The sequence below is a fragment of the Heterodontus francisci genome, chromosome 5 (assembly GCF_036365525.1).
Source record: "Heterodontus francisci isolate sHetFra1 chromosome 5, sHetFra1.hap1, whole genome shotgun sequence".
In the NCBI taxonomy this organism is placed as follows: domain Eukaryota; kingdom Metazoa; phylum Chordata; class Chondrichthyes; order Heterodontiformes; family Heterodontidae; genus Heterodontus; species Heterodontus francisci.
This window is the reverse complement of record NC_090375.1, coordinates 71743131-71758668: the sequence shown is the minus strand read 5'-3', so window position 1 is coordinate 71758668 and position 15538 is coordinate 71743131. Positions and strand designations below refer to the sequence as shown.

The following is a 15538-nucleotide window of genomic DNA, read 5'->3' as shown; positions in this document are numbered from 1 at the left end:
TGGAAAATTGCACTCCACTTTTTAAAAAGGGTGAAAGGGCGAAGCAAGGAAATAACAGACCAGTTAGCCTGATATCTGTGGTGGGCAAGTTGCTGGAGTCTATAATCAAGGATAGGGTGACTGAACACCTTCAAAAATTTCAGTTAATCAGGGACAGCCAGCATGGATTCGTGACAGGAAGGTCATGCCTGGCAAATCTCATTGAATTTTTTGAAGGTAGTGGACAAAGGTAGTGGACAGGGAATTTTTTTTTAATTCATTCATGGGATGTGGACATCACTGGCTATGCCAGCATTTATTGCCCATCCCTAATTGCCCTTGAGAAGGTGGTGGTGAACTGCCTTCTTGAACCGCTGCAGTCTCTGTGAGGAAGGTACACTCACAGTGCTGTAAGGAAGGGAGTTCCAGGATTTTGACCCAGCGACAGTGAAGGAGTGGCGATATAGTTCCAAGTCAGGAAGGTGTGTGACTTGGAGGGGAACTTGCAGGTGGTAGTGTTCCCATGCATCTGCTGCTCTTGTCCTTCGAGGCGGTAGAGGTCGCGGGTTTGGAAGGTGCTGTCTAAGGAGCCTTGGTGCGTTGCTGCAGTGCATCTTCTAGATGGCACACACTGCTGCCACTGTGCGTCGGTGGTGGAGGGAGTGAATGTTTGTGAATGGTGTGCCAATCAAGCGGGTTGCTTTCTTCTGGATGGTGTCGAGCTTCTTGAGTGTTGTTGGAGCTGCAGCCATCCAGGCAAGTGTAGAGTATTCCATCACACTCCTGACTTGCGCCTTGTCGATGGTGGACAGGCTTTGGGGAGTCAGAAGGTGAGTTACTCGCCGCAGAATTCCTAGCCTCTGACCTGCTCTTGTAGCCACGGTATTTATATGGCTACTCCAGTTCAGTTTCTGGTCAATGGTAGCCCCTAGGATGTTGATAGTGGGGGGATTCAGTGATGGTAATGCCATTGAATGTCAAGTGGAAATGGTTAGATTCTCTCTTGTTGGAGATAGTCATTGCCTGGCACTTGTGTGGCACAAATGTTACTTGCCACTTACCAGCCCAAACCTGAATATTGTCCAGGTCTTGCTGCATTTCTACACAGACTGCTTCAGTATTTGAGGAGTCACGAATGGTGCTGAACATTGTGCAATCGTCAGTGAACATCCCCACTTCTGACCTTATGATTGAAGGAAGGTCATTGATGAAGCAACTGAAGATGGTTGGGCCTAGGACACTACCCAGAGGAACTCCTCCAGTTATGTCCTGGAGCTCAGATGTTTGACCTCCAACAACCACAGCCATCTTTTCCTTTGCGCTAGGTTTGACTCCAACCAGCAGAGAGTTTTCCCCCTGATTCCCATTGACTCCAGTTTTGCTAGGGCTCCTTGATGCCATACTCGGTCAAATGCTGCCTTGATGTCAAGGGCAGTCACTCTCACCTCACCTCTTGAGTTCAGCTCTTTTATCCATGTTTGAACCAAGGCTGTAATTAGGTCAGGAGCTGAGTGGCCCTGGCGGAAACCAAACTGAGCATCACTGAGCAGGTTATTGCTAAGCAAGTGCTGCTTGATAGCACAGTTGATGACACCTTCCATCACTTTACTGATGATTGAGAGTAGACTGATGGGGCGGTAATTGGCCGGGTTGGACTTGTCCTGCTTTTTGTGTACAAGACATACCTGGGCAATTTTCCACATTGCCGGGTAGATGCCAGTGTTGTAGATATAGTGGAAAAGCTTGGCTAGGGGTGCGGCAATTTCTGGAGCACAGGGCTTCAGTATTATTGCTGGAATATTATCAGGACCCATAACCTTTGCAGTATCCAGTACCTTCAGTCATTTCTTGATAACACGCGGAGTGAATCGAATTGACTGAAGTCTGGCATCTTTGATGCTGGGGACTTCAGGAGGGGGCCGAGATGTATCATCAACTCGGCACTTCTGGCTGAAGATTGTTGCAAATGCTTCAGCCTTATCTTTCGCATTTATGTGCTGTGCTCCCCCATCATTGAGGATGGGGATATTTGTGGAGCCACCTCCTCCAGTTAGTTGTTTAATTGTCCACCACCATTCACGACTGGATGTGGCAGGACTGCAGAGCTTAGATCTGATCAGTTGGTTATGGGATAGCTTAGCTCTGTCTATCGCATGCTGCTTACGCAGTTTGGCACGCAGATAGTCCTATGTTGTAGCTTCACCAGGTTGACACCTCATTTTGAGGTATGCCTGGTGCTGCTCCTGGCATGCCCTCCTGCACTCTTCATTGAACCAGGGTTGGTCTCCTGGCTTGATGGTAATGGTAGAGTGGGGAAATATGCCAGGCCATGAGGTTACAGATTGTGGTTGAGTACAATTCTGCTGCTGCTGATGGCCCACAGCGCCTCATGGATGCCCAGTTTTGCATTGCTAGATCTGTTCGAAATCTATCCCATTTAGCATGGTGATAGTGCCACACAACGCAATGGACGGTGTCCTCAATGTGAAAGCGGGACTTCGTCTCCACAAGGACTGTGCGGTGGTCACTCCTACCAATACTGTCATGGACAGAAGCAGCTGCGGCAGGCAGATTGGTGAGGATGAGGTCAAGTATGTTTTTCCCTCGTGTTGGTTCCCCCACCACCTGCTGCAGACCCAGTCTAGCAGCTATGTCCTTTAGTACTCAGCCAGCTCGGTCGGTAGTGGTGCTACTGAGCCACTCTTGGTGATGGACATTGAAGTCCCCCCAGAGTACATTTTGTGCCCTTGCCACCCTCAGTGCTTCCTCCAAGTGGTGTTGTCTATGGATGTTATTTATATGGACTTCCAGAAGGCATTTGATAAAGTCCCACATCAGAGACTGTTAACTAAGGTAGAAGCCCATGGAGTTGAGGGCAAATTATTCACATGGTTAGGAAGTTGGTTGAGTGGTAGGCGACAGAAAGTGGGGATAATGGGTAAGTACTCAGATTGGCAGGATGTGACTAGTGGTGTCCCACAGGGATCTGTGTTGGGGCCTCAATTATTCACATTGTTCATTAGCAACTTGGATGATGGCATAGTAAGTCATATATCCAAATTTGCTGATAAGTTAGGCAGCATTGTAGACAGTCTAATGATAGCATAAAATTGCAAGGAGATATTGACAGACTAGGTGAATGGGCAAAACTGTGGCAGATGGATTTCAATGCAGGCAATTGTGAGGTTTTCCATTTTGGACCAAAAAAGGATAGAGCAGGGTACTTTCTAAATGGGAAGAGGTTAAGTACAGTGGATGTCCAAAGAGACTTGGGGGTTCAGGTGCATAGATCTTTAAAATGCCACGAGCAAGTGCAGAAAATAATTAAAAAGGCCAGAGGAATGCTAGCCTTTATATCTAGAGGATTGGAGTATAAAGGCACAGAGGTTATGCTGCAGCTGTACAAAACTCTGGCTAGAGTATACTAACTCCACTTGGAGTATTGTGAGCAGTTCTGAGCACCACACCTTAGGAAGGATATATTGGCCTTGGAGGGAGTGCAACGTAGGTTTACAAGAATGATACCTAGACTACAGGGGTTAAGTTACGAGGAGAGATTACACAAATTAGGCCTGTTTTCATTAGAATTTAGAAGGTTAAGGGGTAATCTGATCAAAGTCTTCAAGATATTAACAGGAAAAGATAGGCTAGATAAAGATAAGCTATTTCCACTGGTTGGAGATTCTAAAACTAGGGGGCATAGTCTAAAATTAGGACCAGATAGTTCAGGAGAGATGTTAGGAAGCACTTCTTCACACAAAGGGTGATAGAGGTTTGGAACTCTCTCCCACAAACAGCAGTTGAAGCTAGAACAGTTGTTAATTTTAAATCTGAGATAGATAGATTTTTGTTAAGCAAGGATATTAAGGGATATGGGCCAAAGGCAGGTATATGAAGTTAGGCCGCGGATCAGCCATGATCTCATTGAATAGCAGGACAAGCCCGAGGGGCTGAATGGCCTACTCCTGTTCCTATCTTCCTATGTTCCTATGTTTTGAGCTCCCCCTTAGTGAATCCTTGTTCACCACTTTCCAATTATAAGGCAAATAAATGAGAATATACAGGCTTTCTTAGATTTAAAGAAGAAAAATGACATTAATTAAAACTTAAACTTAAACTCTAATACGGTTAATGCCTACGGATATACGACATGCCCACGCTAGCATGCACACGCAATACACACATGCAAACAGGGTCAGAAAAGAGCAGAAGAAAAATAGAGAGGTTTGAGGCAATATCAGAAGAGTTTCTTGTTTACTCTGCTTCGAGCTCACTGTAGTCCTTTTGTAAGTAGTCTTGCTTTTCGTTGGGGTCCAGTATTCTTCTTAAACCTTGTTCACTATAGGAGTCTTTTCTCTCTTGGGGTTCATGTGTCTTCAATGGGTCTTCAGTTCCGTGAGAAAGAGATGAGAGCAGACAGGAGAGAGATCTTTTCAGTCCAGGAGAAAACAACTTTCTCCGTTCAAATTCTCCGTGGTAAGTTCAAATTCAAAAAACTCCAACAGTCAGTTAGTCATGAGACTAAACTGGTCTGACCATGTCTGTTTGTGTATTCGCCCATCTTAGCAGTTAACCTGGAATGCTAGCCTCTCCACCTTCAACGTCTGGTAATCAAAAGTCCATTGTGGATTAAATTGGAGCAGGGAGTGGCCCCTTTGTCCATTCCAAGTACTGTCTGTTACTATGCAAATGTCTTTCCAGTCAGGGACGTGGCAACCCCTTGTAATAGGCCTTTTTTCTTCCCAGCAGCAATTTTAAGTTTAAATGTTCATGTGGTGAAATAATTTGCCCCTCATTCTTGGCAGGTGAGGGCCTGCATGACAATATCATTACTACACAATGGTGAAAATGTGAAACAGAGCTTTTTTCTTTGTGCTACTTGGAGCAGGATATCAAATGATTATTTTACATTCTTCAAACAGTCTTAGAAACTGTGTCACCTGAAAAGCTTTATTCATAAATTGTTTGCCTACATAGTAGGTGGATTGTTGATCACAGATCCACAGTTCATTGAGCAGCTTGATGAGTCACTGTTCTTTAAACTTAATTTAATGTAAAAAAAATTACAACAAATACAAAAATAGAAATGGCACTTAGCACATGCAAATAAAATGTTATTAATTAATTAACTTATCAGCTTTCAGCAAAGTATTTTCCTTCTAGAAATTCATTTTCAATGATGAAGAATGAATTATCTGGCATTTATCAGGCTGCTACAAAGAGAAGAAAGTCTGTGGTCCTGCAGCTTTGCAAAGAATTTGTCTCAAATAGAGAGCAGGCCCACCGAAATACAAATCTACCCAGCTCTCCTGAGCAATTGACCAACTATATCTGACAGGAATAATGGAAAGCTGGACAGCATCATAGCCCTTGGAGATACTTTTTACCTTTAACTCCCGTACTTAAAAATGCTAAAGATAAAATCAGCAGGAAGACTAACTATTATCTGTTGTTATTTATAGGCAGGGTCCAGTGAAACCAGAGGTCCTGTCAATTAACTGGTCAGGGAAACGATCCAGTCGAAGGCTCCAGAGAACTAACAGCCTGTCGCCAAACAATACCAATTTCGGCTTCTTGAACTCGGGTACTGTACTGCCAGTCTGATATTCCAAGCTTTTTTTAAGTTAACGTGAAAAAGCTTTCCTTCCATATTGTGCTCTCAAACTTGTAGCCCAGTAATTAATTATATTTATAGTAGTCACTGTGATACAATATTGATGCAATTATTGGCGTTATAAGCACTTGCCAAGAATATATTCTAATATTATTGGTCTTGGTATTGCTAATGTGTTTTAGAAATACTTCTGTGTATAATTTTTGCTCAACATTAAACAAACTAAAGGATGGCAATCTCACCCTCTGTATGCAGGAAGTACCAAATACTTCCATATTGATCAGCAAGAATCAAATGTTTTTATTGTTATTAAAGTGTACCCATTAGAAATATAATAGCCAGATATTAAGTTCCTTAGCCCATCCATTACTGTAAGAAGAACTGTGAAAAGTCAGACAGGTGGTTCTGATTGCTGGCAAGGAAGGGAGGCAGTGATTCTTAGTATTCCATTCAAACAGAGACAAATGTTAAATTCCTGAAAGCTTGTTGTGGAAAGATGATGCTGGAGCCTGTTGTATGGTCGCTTTGTGAGTGATGTCCCTTTAAGAACTCAGTATGCTAATGAACTAAGTACCAGGATGTAGTCATGTGCCTAGAAGCCATAGTCACTCTGCACTATAACACCCCGGACAAAGGCTCTGTCGATAGTTTGCTCTGTATTGTATATATCGGTTTAGCTGTTAATAAACCTTCTAGAGATCTTGAAGGAACTGGAATCCACATACCTCATTGAGTTGCTTAAGATAACAGAAAGAAATTCATGACAGAGCCTATCTTTACTCAGTTTCACAATAATTGTACAGAGTAAAAGGAATGCAAACATGTAGCTCCTCACTCAAACTTTCCACCAGTGTCAGTAAGAGTCTCCTTATAAGTGTTCAAGTAAGACCCCAGTTAAGACCCTCCACCTGCATAGAATAAAACAATTGATATACAATTAACAAATTCCCTTCTTTCTTTTATAATTCAATGTGGATTAATATGCTCAAACAACATTTCAAAGTAAATTCCATATTATGTACAATGTATTACAATGCAAGTTGCTCCTCCTCTAGCACCACTAACAATTTCTTTGTAATAGCATTTCCTTTTGTGAAACAATTGAAGAGCTGATGACTTGCATCTACCCATTTAAGTTTGGAGATTTCCTTTCTCTCCAGCATTTGTTTCAATCCATCAAGGTCAATACGTAGGCTTTTCTCACTCACATTTTTGTAGAGTGTGCATTGTCCCACAAAGAACAATTATCCACGTAACATTCAATGGGTATCCTATCTTCAGTACGTTCTTGTTCAGAATTTCACCTAAAATATTTGACAAATAGAACCCATATCCACTGCCTCCATAAAGACCCAGTGTTTCCACAGCCAAAGTGCTCTTAATGACCCTTTCTTTATTTTCTTAGCTTCCCAAGCTAAAGGAAAACATTTCCCATTTTCACCCATCAAAAATATTATGAAACCAGCTGCACTCAAATACCCATCAGGAAGATTAGCATGTGAGGCATCACTAAAAATGACTAGCTTCATGTTCTTTGGGTTACCTAAGAATGGGAACTTCAGTACACATTTCTCCAGATTAAATTTTTTTAATGTTCTGTTTGCCCTTCAAACATTCTCACTTTCGAATGTTTCATCATCGTACTTAGCTCCAGCACATCAAAACTAGCATTAGGTCTAGTCTGAGTGCACAACCAATTTAATTGACCAATCAAGCTTTGCAAATACTTAGTCTCTGCTTTAGCTATATCATCATCTTGCTGCGATGACCTAGCACGATTAACCAGGATGGGAGTAACACTCTCTAAATGGGATTGTTGGTTCAAACTTATTCCAGACTTGGCTGCTTAATATCTAAACCAATATATTTAAAGGCCCCACAAGCTTGAATTTTGCCCTAATCTTATTAATAACATATTCCTCAAAATCCACACTACCACTCCATAAGAAATCATCCACGTGCATCATGAAGATGCCTGAAATTTTCCTTTCATGATGCCAATAAAACATGGCAGGAACTGCTTTTAGTTGAACACAACCAATTTTCAATAAAACAGATTTCACTGAGAAATATCACACCCTGGAAGTATCATTAAGGCCACAGACGCATTTGTTCCTTTTGCATCTGCTGCCTCTTTAGGTGAATTCAGAAGCACTTCTCTCTGAAAAGTATCACCCTGCAGAAATGTGACTTTTATGTCAATAGATCTACACTCCCATAAATATGTAGCCAAAAGAGATAAAAAGATTTTCAAGATTACTTTTCCAGCTGTGGGAGAGTTCACGCTAACATTGGTATCACCTAGTCGCTCTTCAAAACCCCTTGCAACTAGCCTATCTTTAGCCTTATAAGTCCCATCAAGAAGGACTTTTTCAGTGCAAATCCATCTATGTGACAAGGCTGGCTGTTTCCTATCTGATACCTCAGAATGAACACCAAAATCTCTCCAACTCTCTAATTCCTTATGTTTTGCTTCTCTTATTAGTTTATCCTCAAGTTTATTGGCAGCCACTAAAACTTCATGGTCATGAGGACTTCTGCTTCTAGTCCTATTCTGAGACTGCTCTTCAGCCTTTGTTTTGTTGTGGAATCTCTTCAAACAATGGCCTCTATTAGCACTATGATGTCTTTCAGGACTACTGCTATAAGATCTTTCTCTTGCATTATCGGAGGCTCTTCCTCCAGTTCAGGATTGTTTCCTGATGCAAGAGTCACTTCCAGACCCATTAATAGAACTTGCACAGCACTTTCTTACTCTCCACTTTTTCACTCCATTCTGCCAGTCCATGGACCTTGCTTCTTGGCATCATCTTGAACATTCAACCAATATTTAAACTTGCTAGTAGATTTTCCTACATTTCCCACAATTGTTGAATCCCTCCATTTATTAGACCCCTCTATTACCCGAGTACCGACTCGGGGCAATTGTCCTTTGGATATGATAGCTCTTTCTTGAGTGTCATGATTGCTCACATTACTATCCAACGCTTGATCGACTTCATTCACAAAACACATGCTCACTTGAGGTACAAGGTGCCTTGTTTCCCTCTATCAGCTGCTCAGATTCTGAGATTTTGTAATCAACCCCGATTAATCTTGAGGAATGAGCCTTAACATGCTTGATAACTACTGTCTTACCATCATGGCCTAATAGCTTACCAGGGCCCTTCCATTCCCTATGACCCTCTCTTCTATAATACACCAAATCTCCTGAATTAAATTCCACCTCAGATGGTGTTGCACAATGCCTCAGAGCTCTGTGAATTTTCTCAGAGACCTCAGCCCTGATGAAAGTCTGTCTCCCTGTCTATAAAGCATTCAAATGTGCAGAAAAAAATGGAACTAATTGTAGTATCTTCTAGAGCAAAAGGACTTCTGCACAGTACAGAAGGTAAGTTGGGATTCTGCACATAGATCAATTGATAGGGACTATACCCTCCAACCTCTGAAGCAAATTCTTCGCATGAACCACCCATACCAGACAAGAAGGGTGAGCAAATTATCTGTGTAACTTTAAGACAATTTTCTTTTTATCTCTCTGATTCTTAACACCTGATGCCAACAACACTTCTTTAACACTCTGACGAGAAATATCAGGTTTTGTTAAAGGAATACAATTATGCCTTGACTGGGCAAACTGCAAATCTGCTGACTTTCCAAAAACAATTGCCTTATCATGCTCCACATCAAGTTTCATTTGTGCCTTTTTCTTTGAAGGTTTACTCAACAGTAAAGCTATCTCACTAGAGACTACATCAGTATTGATAAAGTGGCTTACTCCAACTATTTGACATGGAATTACCACTCTCTTCAGTGACTTCAGTGAAGAGAGAGAGAGAAGAGAAGAGAAAATTACAGCACAGGAACAGGCCCTTCGGCCCTCCAAGCCTACACCAATCCTGATCCTCTATCTAAACCTGTCGCCTATTTTCTAAGAGTCCGTATCTCTTTACTTCCTGCCCATTCATGTATCTGTCTAGATACATCTTAAAAGACGCTATCGTGCCCGCGTCTACCACCTCCGCTGGCAACACGTTCCAGGCACCCACCACCCTCTGCGTAAAGAACTTTCCACGCATATCCCCCCTAAACTTTTCCCCTTTCACTTTGAACTCATGTCCCCTAGTAATTGAATCCCCCACTCTGGGAAAAAGCCTCTTGCTATCCACCCTGTCTATACCTCTCATGATTTTGTACACCTCAATCAGGTCCCCCCTCAACCTCCGTCTTTCTAATGAAAATAATCCTAATCTACTCAACCTCTCTTCATAGCTAGTGCCCTCCATACCAGGCAACATCCTGGTGAACCTCCTCTGCACCCTCTCCAAAGCATCCACATCCTTTTGATAATGTGGCGACCAGAACTGCACGCAGTATTCCAAATGTGGCCGAACCAAAGTCCGATACAACTGTAACATGACCTGCCAACTCTTGTACTCAATACCCCGTCCGATGAAGGAAAGCATGCCGTATGCCTTCTTGACCACTCTATTGACCTGCGTTGCCACCTTCAGGGAACAATGGACCTGAACACCCAAATCTCTCTGGACATCAATTTTCCCCAGGACTTTTCCATTTACTGTATAGTCCACTCTTGAATTGGATCTTCCAAAATGCATCACCTCGCATTTGCCCTGATTGAACTCCATCTGCCATTTCTCTGCCCAACTCTCCAATCTATCTATATTCTGCTGTATTCTCTGACAGTCCCCTTCACTATCTGCTATTCCACCAATCTTAGTGTCATCTGCAAACTTGCTAATCAGACCACCTATACTTTCCTCCAAATCATTTATGTATATCACAAACAACAGTGGTCCCAGCACGGATCCCTGTGGAACACCACTGGTTACACTATGTTGTCATCACCAAACATAAAGCTGGTAGTACTTTTATACTCCTTAACCTTATAACTAATTTGTTCCACATACTGTGCAAGCACCATCTAATACAGCACAGTTGACTGAATGTGCAAATAACACAAACTCCTTGTGACTAGTACAATTCATTCAGGTTCATCAGTATCTTCCTCTTCTGTCTCAGAATTCTCTGTGTCATGTGTTATTTCTAAGACTCTGTTCCTCTGCTTTGGGCAGATCATTGTATAATGATACTTTGAGTCCACCTGAAACACCTATTAACTTTTCCTTTGGCACCTTGGGATTAATTCGCCAATGATTGTTGTTCCAATTCTGTCTTCTGTAATAGTCAGATCTGCTAAAGGTGCCTTCGCCCTCATTCCTCCTGTTATTAACGCTTTCATTGTATTTATGTCTGTGTCCAGTATGTGGCCCGTTCAAAATTGAGTAAATATTGAGACCTCCATTCTTTGGGCCACTGCAAAATGCCCTGTTTCTTCTATTAGAGCTACAGGAAATGACTGTTTCCCTAGGAATTTCTTTAAGGCAGGAGACATCTGATATAACAAGGAGTCTTTTTCCAAGAATCAAACCCCATTTAGAACCAAGAGCCTTTTCATATGCAACACCCTAGCATAATCTAGCAATTCTAGAGAACCAGGGATCTCCAAATTGAATTTCCTCAGTCTTCTGTACAGTCTCTTAAAGTCCATGATATATTCCTCCATTGAATAAGCATCTGTTTTCCAAAATCTATCAAAGTCTGATCATGCCTCGTACGCATTCAATAGGTCATCTTTCTTGTAAATTTCATTCAACAATTCTAACAGAAGATTCACCCCTCCATCAGTATCCAACTGAAGCGGCACAGTGGTGCAGTGGTTAGCACCGCAGCCTCACTGCTCCAGTGACCCAGGTTCGGTTCTGGGCACTGCCTGTGTGGAGTTTGCAAGTTCTCCCTATGACTGTGTGGGTTTCCTCTAGGTGCTCTGGTTTCCTCCCACCTGCCAAAGACTTGTGGGTTGATAGGTAAATTGGTCATTGTAAAAAATTGCCCCTAGTGTAGGTAGGAGAATTGTGGGGATGTGAGAGGGGAAAAATGGGATTAATGTAGGATTGGTATAAATGAGTGGCTGATGGTCAGTGCGGACTAGGTGGGCCAAAGGGCCTGTTTTGGTGTTGTATCACTCTATGAAGAGCATTCAGTTCACAAAACACTTTACTTCTGATTTTACTTTTGGTAGGAAGTGACAGCGCTAAGGCCATACCTTGTTTCCTCTTTAATAGGAACATAACCCGTGTCCACATATCTACTTCATTCTTCCACTGGTCATATAGTTCAAACTCAGAGAACATCAGAGGGTAATCATACCCTGACAATTTACACTTGCTTTCTGCCATGTTTTCCACAATACCCAGTGAGATTTTAGTTTTCTATGCAAAAAAAATCTTGTTTCCAACCTTCAGCTTTAGGCAACCATTCTTTGCTACCATGTTAAATTCCAGAAAGCTGGCTGTGGAAAGATAATGCTGGAGCCTATCTTTACTCAGTTTCACAATAATTGTACAGAGTAAAAGGTATAACAAACATGTAGCTCATCACTCAAACCCTCCACCAGGGCCAGTAAGAGTTTCCTTATAAATGCTCAAGTAAGACCCCAGTTAACATCCTTCACCTGCAAATAATTAAACAATTTATACACAATTAACAACAAAGACCTGGATTTTAACTGCCAGCAAGAAACTGTGCCGGTGAGTTAATGCCCCGATTGCATGTGGACAGTTAAGACCTGGTCGACGTGAATGGCCGGGCCTATGAAGTGCTGTGGGCTGATTCCCCACCTGTTCCAGCAGGAGGAGCCTAAGCTAAAATAAAAGCAAAATACTGTGGATGCTGGAAATATGAAATAAAAACAGAAAGTGCTAGAAATACTCAGCATGTCTGGCAGCATCTGCGGAGAGAGAAGAAGAGTTAACGTTTCAGGTCTGTGACTTTTCATCACAACTGGCAAAGGTTAGAAATGTAATAAGCTTTGAACAAGTGAAAAGGATGGGGGGGAAAGAAGAAAAAGGAAAGTGTGTAATAGAGCAGAGGGCATGTGAGGTTAAATGACAAAGATGTCACAGAACAAAGGCAAAGGGAGAGCTAATAGTTATATGAAAAGACAAAGCATTAGTCCAGAGAGAGTGTTAATGAACAACTCTGTCCAAAAGCAAAAACCTGAAAAGCAAGTTTAAGACAGGCCTATGGTGAAAAAAGGAATAAAATAAAATAAACAAACTAAAATAAAATAAAATAAAATAAAAAGGACAGTCATGCTCTGAAATTGTTGAAAACTCAATGTTGAGTCCAAAAGGCTGTAATCGGAAGATGAGGTGATGGTCCTCGAGCTTGTGTTGAGGTTCACTAGAACACTGCAACAGGCCAAGGACAGAAATGTTGGCATGGAAGTGGGGTAGTGAATTAAAATGGCAAGCAACCAGAAGCTCGGGGCCATGTTTGTGGACTGAGCAAAGGTGTCCCACAAAGTGGTTACCCAATCTGCGTTTGGTCTCCCTAGTGTAGAGTCGACTGCATTGTAAGCAGCAAATACAGTATACTAAATTGAAAGAAGTACACGAAAATCTCTGCTTCTCCAGGAAGGAGTGTTTGGGGCCTTGGATGGTGAGGAGAGAGAAGGTAAAGGGCAGGTATTACACGTCCGGTGATTGCATGGGAAGGTGCCTTGGGAAGGGGACGAGGTGTTGGTGGTGATGGAGGAATGGACCAGGGTGTTGATGAGGGAATGATCCCTTCGGAATGCTGACAAGGGAGGGGAGGGAAAGATGTGTTTGGTGGTGGCATCATGCTGGATGTGGCAGAAATGGCAGAGGATAATCCTTTGGATGTGAAGGCCGGTGGGGTGAAAATGAAGACAAGGGGAACCCTGTCGCAATTCTGGGAGGGAGGAGAAAGAGCGAGGGCAGAAGTGCGGGAAATAGGTCAGATGCGGTTGAAGGCCCTGTCAATCACACTGGGAGGGGAATCCTCTGTGGAGGAAAAAAGAAGACATATCAGAAGTGCTGTTGTCGAAGGTAGTATCATCAGAGCCAGAGCAGCATTCCTGGCCCCACAGTAAAGTAACAAAATTGTTTTAAAACTTGCAGTGTTGGGATTCTTCTGGCATCAATCCATTTCTTTGCTGGGTTGACCTAACATTGCTCTTCCTACTCAGTAAATTGTCAGTCAGATTCCAATGATGTTATTGGTCATTGGAATCCAACATATGAGTGCAAAATAGGACCCCATTGGCTTTGACAGATATCCTTGCTGCCTGTTCAATTGAGCAGGTTAAAATTACAATCGGTCGGTTCCCAACGACTTCAATGTAGAAAAGATAACTTGGGGGATTTTACCTGCTAGCCCACCTAGCATCTGCCAGGAAGCTGAACCAACCCCACAATTTGTAATCATATAGATAGATGTAAGTGATCACTAAGTGGATTTATTTTCATCTTGCTATATATAATTTTTATTCTTTGTGTCGATTCAGTCTCAGTAAAATGCAATTCTAATTACTTGTTTTATAGAGTCAAAATTCTTAAATTCAATCCTTACCTCAGTTCTGACTGGAAACCATCATTTCATCAAACAGTTTGAAAATATGTTGTTTTGCTGATCAATCATAAGATCATAAGAAATAGGAGTAGGAGTAGGCCATTCAACCCCTCTAGCCTACTCCCTGGCTCATCTGATTGTGGCCTTAACTCCACTTTCCTGCCTTCCCTCCCCCATAACCCTTGACTCTCGTAGATCAAAAATCTGTCTAACACAGACTTGAAATCCAATAATCCAAAATCCAATGCTTTATATCTGTAAATGAAAATTATATAAATTTATAGACTGCTAGAATTAAATACCTTTTATTCATATTTTATCATATGAATTTGTATGTTTCAATTTTGCCACCATTTTTATTATATAGGTTCCTGATAACAAATTTGTTATTTGGCTTTGCATTTTTCATGATTCCTTTAAGTTTTGGCACTCAGGTTTACATTTCTGTGTTTCAATATTTTGATTGCTAGCTTCTATCACAAAATTGTACCACCTTGGATCCCACATTCTGCTACTATAATAATATTTGTTGGTCAAAACTTCCAGATTTACCTTTTTTATTTTAGTCTTTTTAATTGGAATGGTGCCTGACATTGTGGGCATCAATGTTTTACCTTTGTTTCTCAGTAAAAAAAAAGCTATTAAGTGTGTCATTGATATACAAACCATGTGAAAGGAAGATATTGATCCTCTCCTATCCATGGAGGCATCCTAACATGTGACATGACAGGAAGGGAAAACTAAGCCAATGCCCAATCTTTAATGAAGGATGAAATTACTATGTAACTTGGTAAAGAAAAAAATAAAAGTAGCAAAGAACAGATTTCTAAGGAGATGATTTCACTTGACAAACCACACCAAATTCTTTGAGGAGACAACAAATACAGCAGTTGGAGGAAATGCAGTAATGTAATATAAATGGACTTAAGGAAATCCTTTGAAAAGGTACCTCATGGGAGATCATTAGAGATTAAAGGGTGTGGAATTAGAGGGAGAATGACAAACTGGATTAAAATTAGTTAGAAGAGAGCAATCAGAGAGTATGAATTGAGGGTAGTTTATCAGTGTGGTTAGAATTGGGCTGTGGTACCCATAACTTTGAGTTCTGTGGCTACTGTAGGTTATTATGTATAATAACCATTTAGATTTAGGTCAAGAGGGAATGGTGTCAACATTTTGAGATGATACCAAAACAGGCTCTTGGCCCTGCCATCACCAAAGTTACTCCCCTGAAGTTGGCAGATGGTGAAGCACTGACCAACAGAAGTAAACAGATGCCCCGCTGGGTTGAACACTACTGTGAGCTGTACTCCTGTGAGATGGACATCACCCAGTCTGCGCGCGATGCTCTCCCCCAGCTTCCTTTCATGGATGAGTTAGATAAAGAACCCTCATCACTGGAGCTTGAGAAAGCCATAGACTGCTTAGCAAACAGAAGGGCACTGGGCAAGGATGGAATCCCAGCCGAACTGCTCAAGCATGGAAAGT

At 41.8% G+C, this 15538-nt stretch overlaps 1 protein-coding gene across 1 annotated transcript in view; it reads left to right on the top strand.

Moving 5' to 3' along the window:
* necab1 (N-terminal EF-hand calcium binding protein 1) overlaps positions 1–15538 on the top strand; it is a 346067-nt gene that overhangs the window by 267319 nt on the left and 63210 nt on the right. Inside the window, exon 7 of the mRNA XM_068030830.1 lies at positions 5442–5563. Within this exon, the coding sequence (XP_067886931.1) occupies positions 5442–5563 (122 nt within the window). The remainder of the gene's footprint in view (positions 1–5441; positions 5564–15538) is intronic.